Genomic DNA, 17,051 nt, shown 5'->3' with positions numbered 1-17,051 from the left:
AGTCAAATTTTATATGAAACTGAAGATTAGGGTTTATCTCAATGAAACTCCCGTAATTTAATTAGATTTTTACTCTGGGCTAAACATAAAACCCTAATATCAGAATGCTAGTTATTACTATTAATATTATGTTTATGCTCTAGTAGATTAGCTTATGCATCTGGCATGGCCCCCCAAATGAACAACTAATTAAATTTCCCAAATGACCTCGACGCCAGCAACATGGCCAATTGATTACGAACATCCCACTCTGCCCGCTGCGGCGACGTCACATAATAAATCAGCAAATCGGTATCGATATTTTGATATAGGGGCGTCATAAACGGGCCCACACTCATTGCCAAACAATGAACTGTTCGTATCTTATCTGATGTTGATGCAGTGCATCAGTCATGGTCGGAATCAATAAAACTTTGGAATACTACACCTACCTCCTTGTAGCGCTTCGATAGGCTGCGGCAGATGCGCTTGTAGAAGGGCGCCATTTCGGTTGTTGTTGGTTTTGTTTTGCCTTGTTTTTGTTGTTTCTTTTATGGATTTCCAAATTTGGAATCGATGTGAAAATGTTTATTGAACTCTTTGATAAAATTTGTGAATACGTTAGATGTGATCTGGTCGCTTGACTTGAATGGAAATAAAACACTCGGTTTATAGTTTACATTGCGCGCAACCTTTGAAGAGTTGTTCGCGGCACAAAAAAAACACACTTAAACGATGGAAAACACTAAACGTTTTCTATTTGATTGTTTCCTCTCGATTTTCCAGTTAAGCGAAAAAGTTTTCTGTTTTTTACGCAGTGTTTTTTTTTTTTTTTGTATTTTTGTTTTATTGGATGTTGTGCCAAGTATATGCGATGCTCTCTAGCGGATCGTAAACACATGAATGAGTCGATCCGCCGAGGCGCGAGGCTTTTTATGAGCTGCCACAAGGCGCAGCAAGCAACAAAGCAGAGAGGGAGATAGATAGAGAGAGAGAGAGACTGTGGGAGATAGGCGAGAGATAAAGAGACAGAGAGACAGAGAGACAGAGAGCAGACGCGCGCGCAGCCTGAGGCGGAAATGAGGCACAAAGAGAGCCAGACAAACAGACATCATAGATATAAATCTACATATATACATTATATACACATAGAGCAAGCGAGCGAGCGAGAGAGAGAGAGAGATAGTGAATGGGCAGAGGAAGGGGGCTGGATCTACTTACTTGTTGGACAACGATTGTGGCACGCGGCTGCTTGCAGACAGCGGCCGCCTCTAAGGGATTGGCTGTCACGTTGATGGCGCCCGCACCCGAGCCCGAACCCGAACCCGGCAGCAAGTCCTCCAGTGCCTGCAGCTGCGGCTGTAGCTGCGACTGCGTCTTCGACTTGGACTTGCTCTTGAAGGAGCGCTTGCGTGTGGTATCCGTGGGACTGAGGGACGCGGATGCCAGGGAGTCGCTGCCGGGGCTGTGCATGTGCAGCACCTGCAGATTGAGCGTGGAGTTGGAGCCATGCTTGGGCGGAATCTGCTCGAATTTGCTGGCAATGTCATCGAACTTGTTCAGCTCAGCGTAGGAGTGATCGCTGGGCGAGGATGAGCTCTTGGCCTGGGGATAGAAGGCGTCCGATTGTGGCACATATTGCTGATTCTCTCGTATGGTTGTGTGTATCACGGAATCGGGTCGTATGCGCTTCGAGTTCTTCCGAGAGGGTGGCCGCTCCCGCTCCCGATCTCTGTCCCGCTCATGGTTGAGCTGATGCTGTTGCTGCTGCTGCTGCTCCTGCTGAGTGAGCCGCGAGTACTGCTGGAAGATGTCCGCGCTCAGCTTGCGCTCATAAACCGAGCAATTCTCGGCCTCGTCCGAGTCGCTGCTCGTGCTGGCCGTCGCCGAGCTGGGCGCAAAGCACTCCCGCTGGATGCGCTCATAGTCGAGCGCCTCCCGATCGAAGGGAAACATGGTGCCGGCAGCGGCTACATCCCGCAGACAGCGCTCGCTGCTGCCGCTGGACGAGCTAGAGGAATACTTGCGCTGCTGCGCCGCTGCCTGGGAAGAGGGCGACAGCTGCTGCTGCTGGGGCGACGGCTGCTGCTGGGATGGGCGTTGCTTCTGGTTTTGGCTGCTGCCGAAGAAGTTGCCGTCCTTCATGGTGGGCGGCGCCGAGTTGATCTTGGCTATGGCGCCCGTGGACACGGAGGGCGTGGTGCGTTTGCGCTCCCGCTTCGGACTGGTGCGGTTGCTGGACGAGGGCGAGACGCTGGGCGAGATGCGATTACGTGAGCTGTTGCTGCCGCCATTGGCATTCGCATTGGCATTGGCATTGCCAGCCATTGAATCGCGCTCCCTGGCGCGCAGTTTTTTGTTGCGATTAGCCACAGCGCGCTCCTCCTGCGCATCAGCCGCCTCAGTGGCTGCACCACCCGCGTAGTAGGAGTTGCTAGCTCTGCGCGCCTGCTGGGCGTCCTCCTTGAAGGTGAAGTGACTGCGCGCCTTTTCGCTGGTGCGTGCTGACTTTGGTGATTGGGGCGGATCGAAGGTGAAGTGCTCACGCCCACGCGTGGGCGGTGGCGCCGTGCTGGGCTGACGAGAGGAAAGCAGCAGGGGTGTTGTCGATGACGGCTCTCCTGTCAATATGGACAAGCAGGACTCCTGGCTCTGTGGCATGAGAGACATGTGGCATGTGCATGTATGCAAATGAGTAAATGGAACACGAAAGCAATCAACAACAACAACAACAGGTGTCATTGGTGTACTCACCTCGGTGCTGTCCTGGAGATTCATGTCAGGTCGCGGGGGATAGCGAGAGCAGCTCGTTAGTTCCAATTCAGTGCCGCCCGCCTCATGCTCCGAATCGATTTGGATGGCCGTCAGCAGGGGCTCCTCCAGTGAGCTGAACAACGGCTCGCTGGGACCGGAATTGTCGCCTGTGGACGAAAGGACAGGCCAAATGTAAGCCATTGTGATTAGTTGATTAATTAACAAGCTGCTCAATCAATCAATCAATCAATCAATCAGTCAGTTAGTCAATAGTCGCCGCAACTACCTACCCAAGTCTAGGGAATCGCAGGTCTCCGAGGTGTCGGTGTGCGTCACATTCGTGATGAGCGTGCAGGCGGAGTCTGTGGACGTGTTGATGGTCGTGTCCGGTATGGAAGCCGACGAAGTGCCCATGACAACCAGCTGTCCAAGAGATGGCAGACACATAACTGTTAATGAGGTATCCTCTCACCTTCACATTCACACATTCTCGACTCACCTTCGGCACTCCAGAGACGCCCATGGCATGCATAGCCGTTGCCCCGCTCACCGAGTTGTGGTAGGCACTGGAGACGGTGTTCATGGGCATGCTGTTCAGTGGTGTGGAGGAGGTGGATGAGTTGATCTTGTTCTTGATGCTGCGCCCGCTCTTGAAGTACAGTCGACGCAGAGCCGTGGCCGTTGAGGAGCCCGATGTGCTGAAGCCATCGTTGTCCGAGCCGCTCGAATTGCTGCCGCCCGAGAGGCCAGCCATGCCGTTCAGCTGGGCAGCGGCGCGCACCGCTGTGGGTGTCGACGGCTTCGACGTGTTCGAGGACGTTGCCGTGGCAAAGGTCGTTTGAGCAGTGTTCGCTGTGGGCATTGGTGCAGTTGTGGGCGTGGTTCGGTTAGCAGGATGCGCTGTACTTCGGCTGTTGGTGCGTGGCGAGGCATTGGCATTGGCATTGGCATTGGAGCTGGAACTGGAACTGGACGTGGATTGCTTCGTGGCTGTGGCTGTGGCTGTGGCCTTCTCGCCGGACTGTTGGCCCAGCGCCAGAGCCATCATTGCCGCGGATCGAGTGCTCATATAGCAGCTGGGCAGCGGCTTGGCTTGGTTGTTGTTGTGGCTGCTGCTGCTGTTGCTGGCGGTGGTCTTTGTGGCCGTATCGTTGCCCGGTGTTCCATGTGAGAGGGATATTGTCATGGCTGGCAATGAGAAGACAAAAGGAAAAAGGCTTGAGTTGAGGCAGCAAGAAAAATAAATGATATTAAGAGTCATACACTATGCTTAATATTCCATGTAAATACTTAACAGAGTAATGTTAACATTAATACTTAACATAGTAATGTAAGTTCTAGGTTTTACATCAAAGTCTTAATACTTTGCTCAGATTATTAAAAGTTTTTCCTGTGTTAGTTTTACCTGCAACTTCCTCTTGCTTTTAAACACATCTTAATTAACTATTTTCCTCCATTAGTCTGTGTATTGGTAATTTATTTAAGCTGTGAGCTATAAAGCTTTGCGAATTAAATTTTCCGCACAATTTCTTGGCTTACTTTAAGCTCGTTCAATTAGCTTACAATGTCTTACAGTTGCTTTGTAAAACTTTAAGCCAATGCCATTCACTTAATGCACTTAATTAAACTGTTTAGTTTCACGAAGTTTAAATGCATTGGCTGATTATACGAGAATCGAGTTGTGAAAATCGCAAGCTCTAAATCAACAAATAAAATCGATAAATTGTAGCGTGACACGCACCGTAATCCCCCAGTCAGTCAGGGAGTATAGTAATACACACAAACACACACATAGACACATACATAGACTAAATGACTCATACATATTATTGGTAAGGTAGGGTTGCGGATGGAAGTGCTTTGGTTTCAGGGTACTTTACCGTTACGCTCGCGGAAACACCGCCCCGCCGTACTCAACCTGTGCAATTTGGCACGTAAACAGAAACTTTCAGATTTCGAGGAAAACAGAACAGCAGAACAACAAAATGAAAACATTGAGCAGAACAGCGCACAGTGAGATAGATAATATCGTATAATCAAATTCCACAAATAATTGAGTGGAAGATTCGTCTAACGAATGTCTGAGTATATTGAATGGCTATGGATATGCTCATCTTGTTGATGTTTACCTCTGCCTGCTCAATGGCAAAATGGCAAAATGGCAAAATAGCTGAATATATCAGTGTATGCAGCTATGTGTGTGTGTATGTGTGTGCGCGTGTGTGTTGTCATTTCTGGCATACAGCACGCCCCTTTTCGGTTGTCCGCCCACACCGGAAAAGGAGTCAAAAGACTTTGACCCAAAAAGAAATCGCAACATGTCGAATCTTTTCATATGTCGCGCCCCGTTGGGAAAAAGCATTACAAGCCAACTGCCAGCTGCTCATGCAGCTTTATTTACACAAAATGTCACTGAAAGTGTGTCAAGCGTTGGGAGAGGGGACGGGGGCGGGCTGGGGAATATGCCAAAACATGTGCGTGTGCGAGACTGGAGCATGCGAGTACAGTCAATAATGAAAATCTGTCGGAAAAATTGAGTTAACTCAAAGGCTAGAGGCAGCTGCTTACCTTGACCACGACTCCTGGAGGTTGGTGAGGCGCCCGTTTTATTTCTAGTCGTCGTCGGTGCTGCTGCTGCTGCTGAGGGTCCAGCTGTTATAGGTGTTGTGGGCGTGGCATCGGGTGTTGGGCTGCTGTCGCGAAAGATGGGCGAGCCGGGCACATAGCGTTCAGGCTGCAAACACAATTCAAGTAGCATAACAGAACAATATCAGTCTATGATCATATCAGCAATGCAGAGATAACAACTATAATAAGAGATAAGATATATACATATATAACAACGACCCATCCATTACTCTAAGAAGGTAAATAGAAGTGGCAGAACCATTTGTCGCCTGGTCGCTGTCAGCTTCAGTCCTACTTCAGGCCCAAAGCCGGAATCATTATCACCTGTCATTGGCGCAAAGCAATTGAAGTGAAGAGAACTTGAGATGCCAAAAGTCGCCCACTTGCTGGCATTTTATGTCATTTGCCTGTCCCCCTGTTTGGCCAACGGTTCGTATACGTATTTGATATTATCATAGGAAATATTCATATGTTCTATACAGAAATACGCGCGTGCATCCATCATTTTTTTTTTTTTGAATATTCAATTTCCACTTAACTTAATTAGCTGTTTTTTTATTTCGAAACTTGTCTACTTAGTATTCTAAAATTTATGACAGCAACGGAAGAACAGGTAAATTCGAAATTTCTACTATTTTCTTTATTTTTCCTCTCTCTCTCTCATACTCTCTCTTTCTCTTGGCACGTTTTCTGGCTGAGACCTCAGCGCGATTCTAAGAACTTTGCTCTGCTTTGCGTATTTCAAATATACTAGGTTTCAATATACACATGTGTGTGTGTGTGTGTGTGTGTGTGTGTGTGTATGCAGTTGCGTCTACTTGCCATAGAAATCTTTATACACATATAATAACCCATTCAGCTCAGCTGTCGACGCCACTCTCCAGTGACCGCATTTAATTTATTGATTGCTACACAAAAGATGATAAACATAATTTCTCAAAGATCTCCACTGTATAATACAATATTTTTAGCCCAACCGTGTGGCCAAAACACCTGAAAGTTTCTACAAATCAGATGAGAGAGATGGAAAATTTTGATTCGAGTTTGAGATGTTGAAATAAGGCTGTATTTAATTTTTATTTTTGCTTTAGAAAATGTGTGTAGATTTTTTTTTTTATATTACGTATACAAAAGTAAAAACAAAAAATTGGTAAATCAAAATCTGTAAAATCCAAAATGAATCTATAAAATATAAAAAATTATATAAATCAAATAAATTGTAATTAAAACTTGGTAATACTTAAAAGCAAACTTCGCTAACTGTACTTGATCAGATCTGGTTTTTAACTCCTAACCATCAACAAACTTTGAGTTTGCAGCCCTGTTTTCATTATTTCCACTTAGTAAATAACTATATAAAAATGTCAGTGCATCTCTACACACATTTATCGTCATGTACCCAGAGTCAACGCTGATATGTCATATTTGTCAAGCATTGTTTAATCATTGCAATTATTTGCCCATGAGTTCAATTGACGATGAGTAACGACGTTTATGAGTTCTGATTTCAATCAGAAAGTCGTAGTAATTTTGATTAGTTATCTATTGCAAATAGTGTGCATACCTTTGCAGCATTGAAAGTAATTGATTTTTCCCAAATGCTACATGGCCTTGGCCCACTGTGCGGCGAGTTCATTTCTATCGCATTCGGGCGCTACAAATTCGCACGAATGAATGATGAGTGTTTAACGGACTGATTCGTGAATACGGAGAACTGAAGCGTGCCCAGTGCCAATTGAGTTGGACTTATGCAGAAATCATAGTGCAAAACTTTTAAAAATAGTCCCGAAATTATTGTGATCTATATTTGTTTTTGTTTTTTTTTAGTTTTTCATACAATGATTTTATTTTTTTACGATGAATTTGTGCATATGTAAAAGAATCATTAAAAGAGCACAATTATGATGAGCATTATTATGATTGCCTTCAAGAGATGAGATGAGTGGGGGGCAACGAGGTGGTGATGGAGGCGACTGCCTCAGCTGCGTCAGCTGTTAGACAATCGGTCGATGTAAAGGCGCAGGGTCGTTTTCTGGGGTCTGAGACCGCAGCGAGAGCTGATGATTTTCAATGATGAGCTGCTGAAAGGGTATGCCAAGATATTCATTACATATGTGACTTGGATTGGTTTGAAATGTGGTATAGAGGAGAAAGAGGGTATACCTAGTGAATAGGTGACGATAAATTAGGGTTACTTGTGTGGATGTTATAGTATAGCTCTTGATGTACTCTTTGAATGAGGAACTCTTCCATTGCATTGCATTAGGTTTTAGATAAACTTATATATTCAATTTAAATGAAAATTATTGCATTTTTTATTATTATTTACTATTTATAGATTTCTTTTTAGGTGCATACATGATAAGAGTGGTATAGATGTATTTATATGCTTTGGATGGGGCCGATCCTAATGCATCCCTAGTGTGAATTTGAAACTCCAATTTATTTTCTACAACTCAATCAGGCTTACTACTCTCCACTGCTATTTTCGCTTCCTTTTCCATTACATCATATGTATGTATATATGTATGTGTATTTCTATAAAACCTAGGGCATTTACAACTTCGATAACTTCTGTCTGTTCTGTTCTGTCTTACATGTTGTTGGTTTTTAAAATTTTTGACTATTTTTATGTAGCGCCAAAGTCTCGTGTCGTGAGATCAGTCTTTACAATTCTATAGCATTTGGCTCTGCCTATTCTAGCTATTCTTGTAACACGTTGTTGTTGTTGTTGTTGTTGTCTATTGACGTCATTGTTATTACACAAAACGCATAAAGTGTATAGAGCATATGTATGTATAGATGGATACATGTCGAGGACGCTGTCGTGCCACTTGGCAAATAGACAGAAAGTCTGTTGCCAAAATTCTCACTTTAATGCAATTAATTTGAATAAAAACAGATTTTGTGTGTTTTTATTTAGATCTATCGTGTGTGTTGTTGCTTCAGTTGTTGTTGCTGTTGTTGTTGTTGTGGTTGTTTTGTTGCGTTCGCTATAAATAAATTCTAAGAAAAGCACAACAACATCATCATGATCATGATTCGCGTTGTCATCATCGGTTTTATCATCTACAATACATGGTGAATAGTATCAACAGACCCACAGAGCGAGAGAGCGCAGGCGAAAGCGAAAGCGAAAGGCAACGTCATGACCTCGTTCAATATTTTCGAGATGCGAATGTATTTTTATTATAGTTTATACAGTTGCTATATAGTTTTATTTATGGTTTTTTGGACTTGCAGCTCTCGAGTGCTACGTCTGCAGCTACCTGCTCGGCCAGAGCGATGCCACCTGCCTGACGAATGCCACCGCCGTGCGCGCCCTCAACTGCACCAAGAAGTACTGCCTCACAGTGCGGCAGGAGGCGATTGTGAGTATCATACAAAGTCGCGGCAAGTGGTGACTAGGTTGCCCCCCTCCCATAGCAGTCATAATCATGCAACGGGCAGCTAAAGAGTCGTATACTCTCAACTTAACTCCTTTTAGCCACAGCTGGCTGATTGCCTTGCAACAAAGTCGCCGCCGCCGCGCCCGAGTCGTCAATTTGTGCTGCTGTTTCTATTTCTTTTCGGCTTAAGCACTCATACCCACACACATATACGAATACATATACATGTGCAGCTGGAAAAGTTTGGTGGCGAAACTTTGTATCAAATTGTGGCAGGAGATGAAAGTTTTTGCACAAAAAAAATTAGCAAGACTCACGTATCAAGCAAAGCTTCGAAACTAGGGTCTTGCACACACACACAGACACACACATATACATATACATAAGCTGGAAGAGTAATTGAATATATGATGGGCCATGGGCACATGTGGCGTATGAGTACAAGTGCCAGGGAATCGCATTATTTTGAGTGTCATTCGAAATTACATTTATATGCATTTCACTCTGCTCATCAGGCGACCCCGATGCCAACGTGTTAAAAGAGAGTACATTTACTTAGTTATGAAAGAAGTGGAAAGACATAGAGAAACTCTTTTCATATTTTTACCTATTATATGCTCTTTGACTCTTGGGAACTCTGCGCAAATTTGACTTTTAGCCTTAAAGTTTAAGCAAATTGTTTTCAAGTTTAGGACAAGCTCTAGTGTTATTGCAGAAGTTTGTCAAGTCGAGTCGGGAAATGAACTTTTAGCCAGCAATGAGAACCTTTCAGCTGATTTTAAAAGGCAAATACATGCTGCGCTCGCCATGGCCTTAAGACGAAAAGCTGCAATTGGCAATAAAGAGTCGACGCACGAGTGCTTAAGTCAAGTGCCCTTCGTGTAGCTGATGAAGTGGCTCGGTGCGCGGCTGGGTGGGGGGATTACGCACGGGCTCACATATTCGGCAGTTGGGAGATTTCAAGAACTGGCGCTCTATGGCGTTTGTTTTAAACGCGGGCACGCAAATAATAATAGAATCAGTTTTATTTATTTATTTTTTTTTTGTGTGTTGACATTGGGGCTTTTGTGCTTTAATTTGCACAGCGACAGACGAAAATCAAACAAAAATGCTACGACCGAAAGTGGAGTGCATAAAAAGTCCATTACCATAATTTAATGGAAAGCCAGAAAGGCGTATAAAAGCCACAAAAGCCGCTTCAGACTGTGCGAGAGACAGAGACAGGGACAGACACCACACCACATCATAGCATACGCAGCTGCTAACCCTTACTCTGGATAGGCTCCTTAATATGCGAGGCTTTAACTCTGTCTTCTATCAGCCAGCCTCACCCACGCCTCTTCATGCACTTAAATATGTGTATATATGTATGTGTTTCTCCATTTTTTTTACAATGAGTTGGATAAACATTTTGCCAGGCGCTTCATTAGTCGGCGAGCCTTGAACTCTTTGTTATTGAATTTGCTGGATCAAAGAGGCATTGAGCCAGCGGGAAATGAACTAAAAGTTACTTGTGGGCGCAGACAGAGAAAGACAAAGAGAGCTGCAGCATCTGCTGCTTCTCACCAGCCAGTCAAATGCTTCACTGATGCTCTGGCATAATGCAATTAAAACTTTATCTTCATCCCCATCCACCGCCATCTCTATCTCCATGCGGCCGACCCTAATGATGAATACAAATTAAGTGAAGCTGGGACACTGGCCACAGTCAACCGGAACTTGTAGCAGCTGGCATTTATTATAGTTCATTGGATCCAAATTGTAGTGTAATCAAATTTTCCATCACAAATGCCTCAATTTGAAGAATTTAACTCTCTGATATTTCTACAGATATATTAAGTTATATGGATACAATACCTTTGTCTTTTGGTATATAAATGAATTAGTAATAAATCAAAATTAATATATATTAATACATCAATTTATTATCAATTAAATATATAATCTGAAATTAACAAATTTAAAGAATTTAACTCTCTAATATCATCTCTTTTCTCTGTGGGATAATTTAATAAATCACAATTTTATTCGATTCTAATCAAATTAACTCTCTAATATCATCTCTTTTCTCTTCTGGAATATATTAATAAATCAAAAATGCTATTTTCACTATAATCAAATTAACTCTCTAATATCATCTCTTTTCTCTTCTGGAATATATTAATAAATCAAAATTTTACTCAATCATAATCAAATTTTTCTAGCAGAGATCTAAAAAGTTAAAGACTTCAACTCTCAGTTGTTTCATAGAAATAATTTAGTTATTTAAATATGAAAACTTTATCTATTTCATGCTGAACATCTTTGGGAATATTTTAAAATATTTTGTTGAACTAACTTTTTCTCATGCTCCGTTCTTAATTTTGGTTTCCTCTCTTTTTTTTTTGTCTCTCCTCATACATGTGTCGCCTGCAGCATAATGGGAACAAAGTCATTTCCTTTCTACGTGACTGCCAGGATAAGCCGACGGTGGGTATGAGTGGCAGATCAACTGCCAGACAGATTGTGCCTGGGGCAGGAATAAAATTTACGCACATTGCAGATACCGAATGGAGTTAGGACGGACTCCTCGTCTCGCACCTACTACCGCTCCTGCCAGCTGAATCTATGCAATGGGCACAACGGACGCGTCTACAACACGAGTGGTAGCCTCACCATCGGTGCTGGTGCTGGAGCTGGTGGCTCGGCTGGGGCAGGTGGTGGGGGCAATCACAACGCCATTATACCTGGCAAGAATGGCAGCCACGGCACAGGGGCTGGGGGACTTCAACTGGTGGTGCTGCTGTTTGCTGTTGTGGTGGCTGTTGCTCGCTGGCTGTAATTAGCATAAAATGGATGTTCCGCAATATGACAAAAAAAGGACACGCTCGATTCTAATCCCAATGTCTGTCCAGAGATGAAAATAAAAAGTGCCGCCAGCAGCCAATTAAAACGCATTTAGCTGCTGTCTGAGCTTATGGCAGAGCCAGTGGCTCGTTTCTCGTCCCTTGCAATACTTTGGACAGTTGAAGAGGTCAACGGGCTGTGACCTCCCAAACTAGACTTCCGCACATGTTGACCGCAATTCAGAAATGTGGGCGGGGGGCCTTCAATAGCTAGCTCATTAAAATAGAATTAAATACGCGTTAACGGCTAACATAAATTCCAGCTAATAGCCAGACTTTTCAGTCTCTGTCATGAGTCGACGACATTTTTATGTTCATTTCTAGAAAACACAACACAAAAACAACATTCGGCTGGCGGCAAACATTTCAAGTACACAAATGTCGCACTGGCAGGTGAAAACAACAAAATAATAAATACAGCTCAGCTATATATCCTTTTAATTGAAACCAAAAATAGCCCAAGCTGCTCTATTCATCCTCAATTCACTGTTGACTAAGAAGTAAGCTCAAGACTCAAGACTCAAATATAGCTGCAGAGCTCTAGAGTGAACAGCCACTCAGCTCAGCAAATAGGCGCATGAACCTTACCTAGAGTCTAACTAGTGAGAGAGAGAGTGAGTGAGTGTGTGTGTGTGCATGTGAGAGGCTGCTGAAGGATTTAGTTCTGTATTTTTCTTCTCTGCTTTAACAAAGTTAATTGAAATGTTAAAGAAAATACGTTTAGTAATTGAAATCGATTAAAAACTAGGGCACGCTAATAACTTAAAAGGGAGGGAGAGAAAACTTTCGATAACAGTACGTATGCGTGCGCCTGTGTGTTTGTGTGTGTGTGTGTTGACTTAACGCATTAAAGTTTCCACGAGTTAAACTGTAGCATGCTTGTCACTTGCCGTTGTCGCTGACATTTGACGTTGCTTTTGCTTTGCTTTTGCTCCCTTGACATGCTTTTGGCGCTTGGAAATACACGAAAAATGTTTGCATGGCAAACAAATCGCTGTGTTTGCCTTACCTACTCCTCCTGCGCCTCCCCCTCTGGCAACTCTGCGTGTGTCATTCGTGCACACTGTGACATGCACACTGAAAGCGAAAGCACATCGCGCAACAGACCCCATTCCCATTCCTGTTTTTCTTTCTTTTTTTTTTATTTTTTTTATTTGGGTTTGGACAGCAATTACAATTTCAGATTGAAAATGGCCAGCAGAGCGCGTCATATAAAATTTCCGATTTGCCAATTGAACTAAATGAACATTTTGTCGCATCTCTGCAAACTAGAAATATCAAAGCCAATTAGCGCAGCTCTATGAATAAACGAAATTAGCCAATAAATATGGAATGTGGTAATGTGTGTCATCAATCATCTGTAATCAATCAAACTTGCATTGGGCACATAAAACATACTCAAAATGGGAGTTGGCCATAATTATTTATTATTAATATTTACCCAGTCAAGGACCAAGCAAGTTCCACATAAACAGAACAAAGTTAAACAATCTGTAATGATATTTAATTTCCATTTTTTTTTTCTTTTGTTGTGACCCCAATATATGATTTCATCACACCTCAGCAGCCACAACACTTAAGTATATACAATTATACGTCCCGTAAGTCGAGCAATAATAATTGGGGAATTGTGAGCCGAGAGAGAGGGAAAGACATAAAGGTACAAGTGTCTGGTCGATTTAATTTCATTGAGGAAGTCGTTTGCGTATAACAAATATTATCTTGTGCCCAATATGCAGAGAAGGCGATACGGATTCAGAAAGCGGGAATGTTCCCGAAATGTTCTGCTGTCATGCTGTCGCAGTCCACAGCATAATAAACAAGGCAGTTGATATGTAGCAAAGAGGCGAGACAAATTACCTAAAATATGCAAGACTTTTTGAAAAATACAATTTTTTAAAGGAGACTGCTCTACTACGTGATTCCCTGAGCCCGTAGAGGGACTCATACATATGTTAATAATTCCTCGTTCCTTTCCTGCTTACAAAAACAGCACATGAACGTCCATAAGCAGTGCTGCCTGCTTAGCCTATTTCAAGCTAGATCGAGCCTCTTTGAAAGATGTGTAGCCAATTGATAATAAATCCATTGAAAATGAGCTTGGAATGTAAGAGATTGAGGTCGATTTTAGTCCTTAAGAGAGCCATAGAATAGAAGAACAGAAGGAGAAACTACTGTGTATGCCAACTAATAATTAGTATTATTAATGTACATAAGCTATTTAGCATATGAACATTCATATATTGTATAATGAGGTAAACCTATATAAGTATGCGTGGCCAACACCAATATATCATATATTTGGTTGTAAATCTGTCTCACTATCTGTCACACAGTTTGTCTCTCTGCCTGTCTGCCTTAGAGAAGCACGGTATGAGAAGCTCAATAGAAGATCGTTTAATTTGTTTCTATGTATGCAGCAGTATTCATTTGGTGCTTATATTCAAGTAACACGAAGCTAGAATACTGGGAGCAGCTGAGAGTGCTCCCATTGGTCTTTTAAAGCTCGGTGTCAACGATCTCTACCTGGTGCCGAGCTCAACATTTGAGAGCACCTTCGGGTGTGAGTGAAACTTGCCTTATATAAAGGGCAGCAGCTGTAGCATCTCTTCAGTCGTCCAGGCCAGTCGTAGAGTGCAGTAGAGTAAAGTGAAGTGTGTGGTCGTTCAGTTAAGCATTAAAGACTTGGAGAAGAGACATTTACTTATAGTCTTTGCTCTGGCTATAGCTAATTTAGCTTTCCAAGAATGGGAGGCAGAAATGGACCAACTGGTTGTCAATTTCCCAACCAAGTGGACGTTCGCTTTGCTAGGAAACTATATTTTCCGCAACTTGTGTTAGCTTTAGCTCAATGGATAGTTGAGTAAAGATTCTCAGAGTTAACTTAATGATGTGCCTATTTCAAGATTCTCAGAGTTAACTTAATGATGTGCCTATTGCAGTGCCTCCAGTACTCAACACAGCTAAGCTTTAGCAGCTGGCGCTGAGTCCACAATTTGTGCTGCATCCATATAATAAAGTCGAGGTGCTTGTCAATGAAATGGCTTCAATCAACAAACCTGTGATATCGCCCACATCAAGAAAATTGCTCTGCCAGCTGGCCATAGCCTCTGGCTAGTGCCTGACTTCTCATTGGTTGGCCCTCGTTGAAATGCAGCACCATTGTGACAATAGCCGTGGCGTGAGCTCTTTGACGCCAAAGCAACGAGAAATCAACTTGAACTGGTGTCAACTCTTTCTGCTCCAACTACAAATGGCTTGACCCGAGTCGCAGCTTGTCTGGACTGGATCAAGGATGACACGCACATAGACCACTGAATATTCTCTTATTGGAATATAACACTTAAAGCCAGTTGTCTTTCACTTTAGCAAGATTTGTTGTGCTTTTCCTTTAAGACACACAGCACAGCCCAACCTAGCCAGGCCCTCCTTTTCTCCTTTTGGGGCACTGGGCCCAGTTGTGTGTCAAGTCGGAGACTTTAGCTGTCTGCTTGAGGAAGGTGTGTGTGCCACATTATAAATTTACTTCGTTTGTCTTTCGTTGCTGCCCAGATAGCCAGATATTAATGGTTGGGGCTGACAGCTTTGTATGCCACCAGAGATATTACAAGTCAACAGTGGGTCCGGGTGTGGGGCATTGTGGTTTTGGTATTTCGTTCAATGACTGCGTCGACATTATTTCCATTACACCCATTTAGTTGTCGCTGCGTGCACTAAACTTATTCATTGACGACAGCAATTTGTGGTCCTGTGGCGTGACAGAGAGAGAGCGAGAGAGGGAGAGAGGGACAGGGAGTAGGACAGGGGACAGGGGCCTGCGGAAACAGACGGACATTAGTTGGCTCCGTTTAATGCCCAATTGGCATTACAATGGCTGCTCCCGCAACTGAGTTGGCTGCCTGCAGTGCATTGAACTTGCATGCTCAGAACTCAATTGGCATTTCTCAACGTCTCAACGTCTCGTCGTCTCAGTCTCTTTGCTGTCTGCCCCTCTCACCTACCCCCTTGGGGCAGTCATTTGTACCGGAAACTATGCAAGCATTTTACGAGCTATTTGACCGGTCGATGAAGTCATACTCATTACTAATGCACACACCTTCAAGGTATTGCTGGCTAGGCTGAGGTCCCTCTGTGTCGCCCCCGCTCAAAGTAAATACAATTTATTGCTGCCCATTTGCCAAAAAGATCAGAGTACAGAATTAAAACGAACTTTCGCCAAAAAATAAACAGAAATATGGAAGAAAATATCAAAAAGCGGGAAGACAGCTTGCAAATTGCACAATCGCAGTGCATATGTTATAAATTTACAGAAAATAAAAAACAAAAAATTCACAAAAATAATAATAATAAAAAAAAAAATTATATATAAAATTAAAAATCGAGCAACTCAGCGACAACAAAAGCCAACAACAAAAGGCAAACTCAAAGAAGGCGGAACATCCGACTAAAAGTCGCGTGATTTATGCCCAGACACAGCCACGCCCTGCATACCTCCCCACCTACCCACACCCCCTACAGACAACTGGAGCAGAGATTTTGGTGGGCGTGTGAGCAGTGCAGCCCAAGAGGCACGTCCGCACTTGTCTAGCATCTTATAAAATCGATTGATTTCTTGTTGAGTGGAATCAATTTAATAATGATTATCTCTAAACCGAAATCTATATACAATAAATTCGAGAAAAGTCGTAAGATCATCATCGGTATTTATAGAGAGCTGTGGTGAAATCTGAAGGATAAGTATTTAAATTAATGACTTTCGCCTATTTATAAACACATCCATTGTTTTTGACCTTTGTAAGATAATTAGACAGCTCACAAATCGTAATGTTTAGCACCCAGTGAATGGAATTTTGTTGTTTTAGATTATTCTTTAAATACAGATATTTATGTTGATATATATATATATATATATTGTAAATGAATGACTGTGAAGAATTTGTATTTTCTTTAAGTTTAAGCACGGCACTCAATTCTTGCCCAATTATTTATCAGCCATTATTTTTCCGACCAGTGTATTAATTATTGATGAATTTTCTGACCTATATTTGTGGAACAAAAAGCAACAACGACAACAACAACAACAACAAAATCAAAGTAGAAACGACAACGTCACCTCAGATGTTTGCCGCTTAAATTAAGCGTAAAATTTAGTCTGACAAACGGGCAGTGCGCCAGCAGACATTAAATCTTACGAAAGATCTACACCTCCTCCTCCTCCTCCCGCACCTCCTCCTCCACCACAGCACACCTTTTGCAGTCGCAGAGGCGCCTGGGAAGTGCACCGAAGGGGCCCACAGACAGCGCGCTGAAATCTGTGCGCCACTGCCAGCACTTGGCACAGCGCTGCGAGTTGATGACGTCAAACCTAAAAAAGATGAACTGACGTCCACCTATTTGCGTGGACGTAACACTCGGG

The 17,051-nt window shown here is 43.1% G+C and overlaps 2 protein-coding genes across 5 annotated transcripts in view; one reads left to right on the top strand and one right to left on the bottom strand.

The window, feature by feature from the left end:
• LOC6579604 (mucin-5AC) overlaps positions 1-17,051 on the bottom strand; it is a 43,698-nt gene that overhangs the window by 15,616 nt on the left and 11,031 nt on the right. For 2 of the 4 annotated variants that reach the window (XM_044010844.1, XM_044010843.1), the window contains exons 2-6: positions 5,302-5,467; positions 3,233-3,921; positions 3,024-3,156; positions 2,734-2,900; positions 1,201-2,631 (exon numbers count right to left, since the gene is read on the bottom strand). In XM_044010844.1, coding sequence (XP_043866779.1) covers positions 1,201-2,631; positions 2,734-2,900; positions 3,024-3,156; positions 3,233-3,921; positions 5,302-5,467 — 2,586 coding nt within the window. Of the gene's footprint in view, positions 1-431; positions 872-1,200; positions 2,632-2,733; positions 2,901-3,023; positions 3,157-3,232; positions 3,922-5,301; positions 5,468-17,051 lie in introns of those variants that run through there. The other 2 variants (XM_015163772.3, XM_002005451.4) reach the window with 2 other exon arrangements.
• On the top strand, positions 5,668-16,468 carry LOC6579602. Its single transcript, XM_002005449.4, has 4 exons — positions 5,668-5,790; positions 8,605-8,732; positions 11,166-11,219; positions 11,293-16,468. Exons 1-4 carry the CDS (start codon positions 5,727-5,729, stop codon positions 11,569-11,571), a joined length of 525 nt encoding a protein of 174 aa, XP_002005485.3. The 5' UTR covers positions 5,668-5,726; the 3' UTR covers positions 11,572-16,468.

Source organism: Drosophila mojavensis, unplaced genomic scaffold, assembly GCF_018153725.1.
Source record: "Drosophila mojavensis isolate 15081-1352.22 unplaced genomic scaffold, ASM1815372v1 contig_80, whole genome shotgun sequence".
Classification (NCBI taxonomy): Eukaryota; Metazoa; Arthropoda; class Insecta; order Diptera; family Drosophilidae; genus Drosophila; species Drosophila mojavensis.
This window is presented reverse-complemented; position numbering and strand designations above follow the sequence as displayed.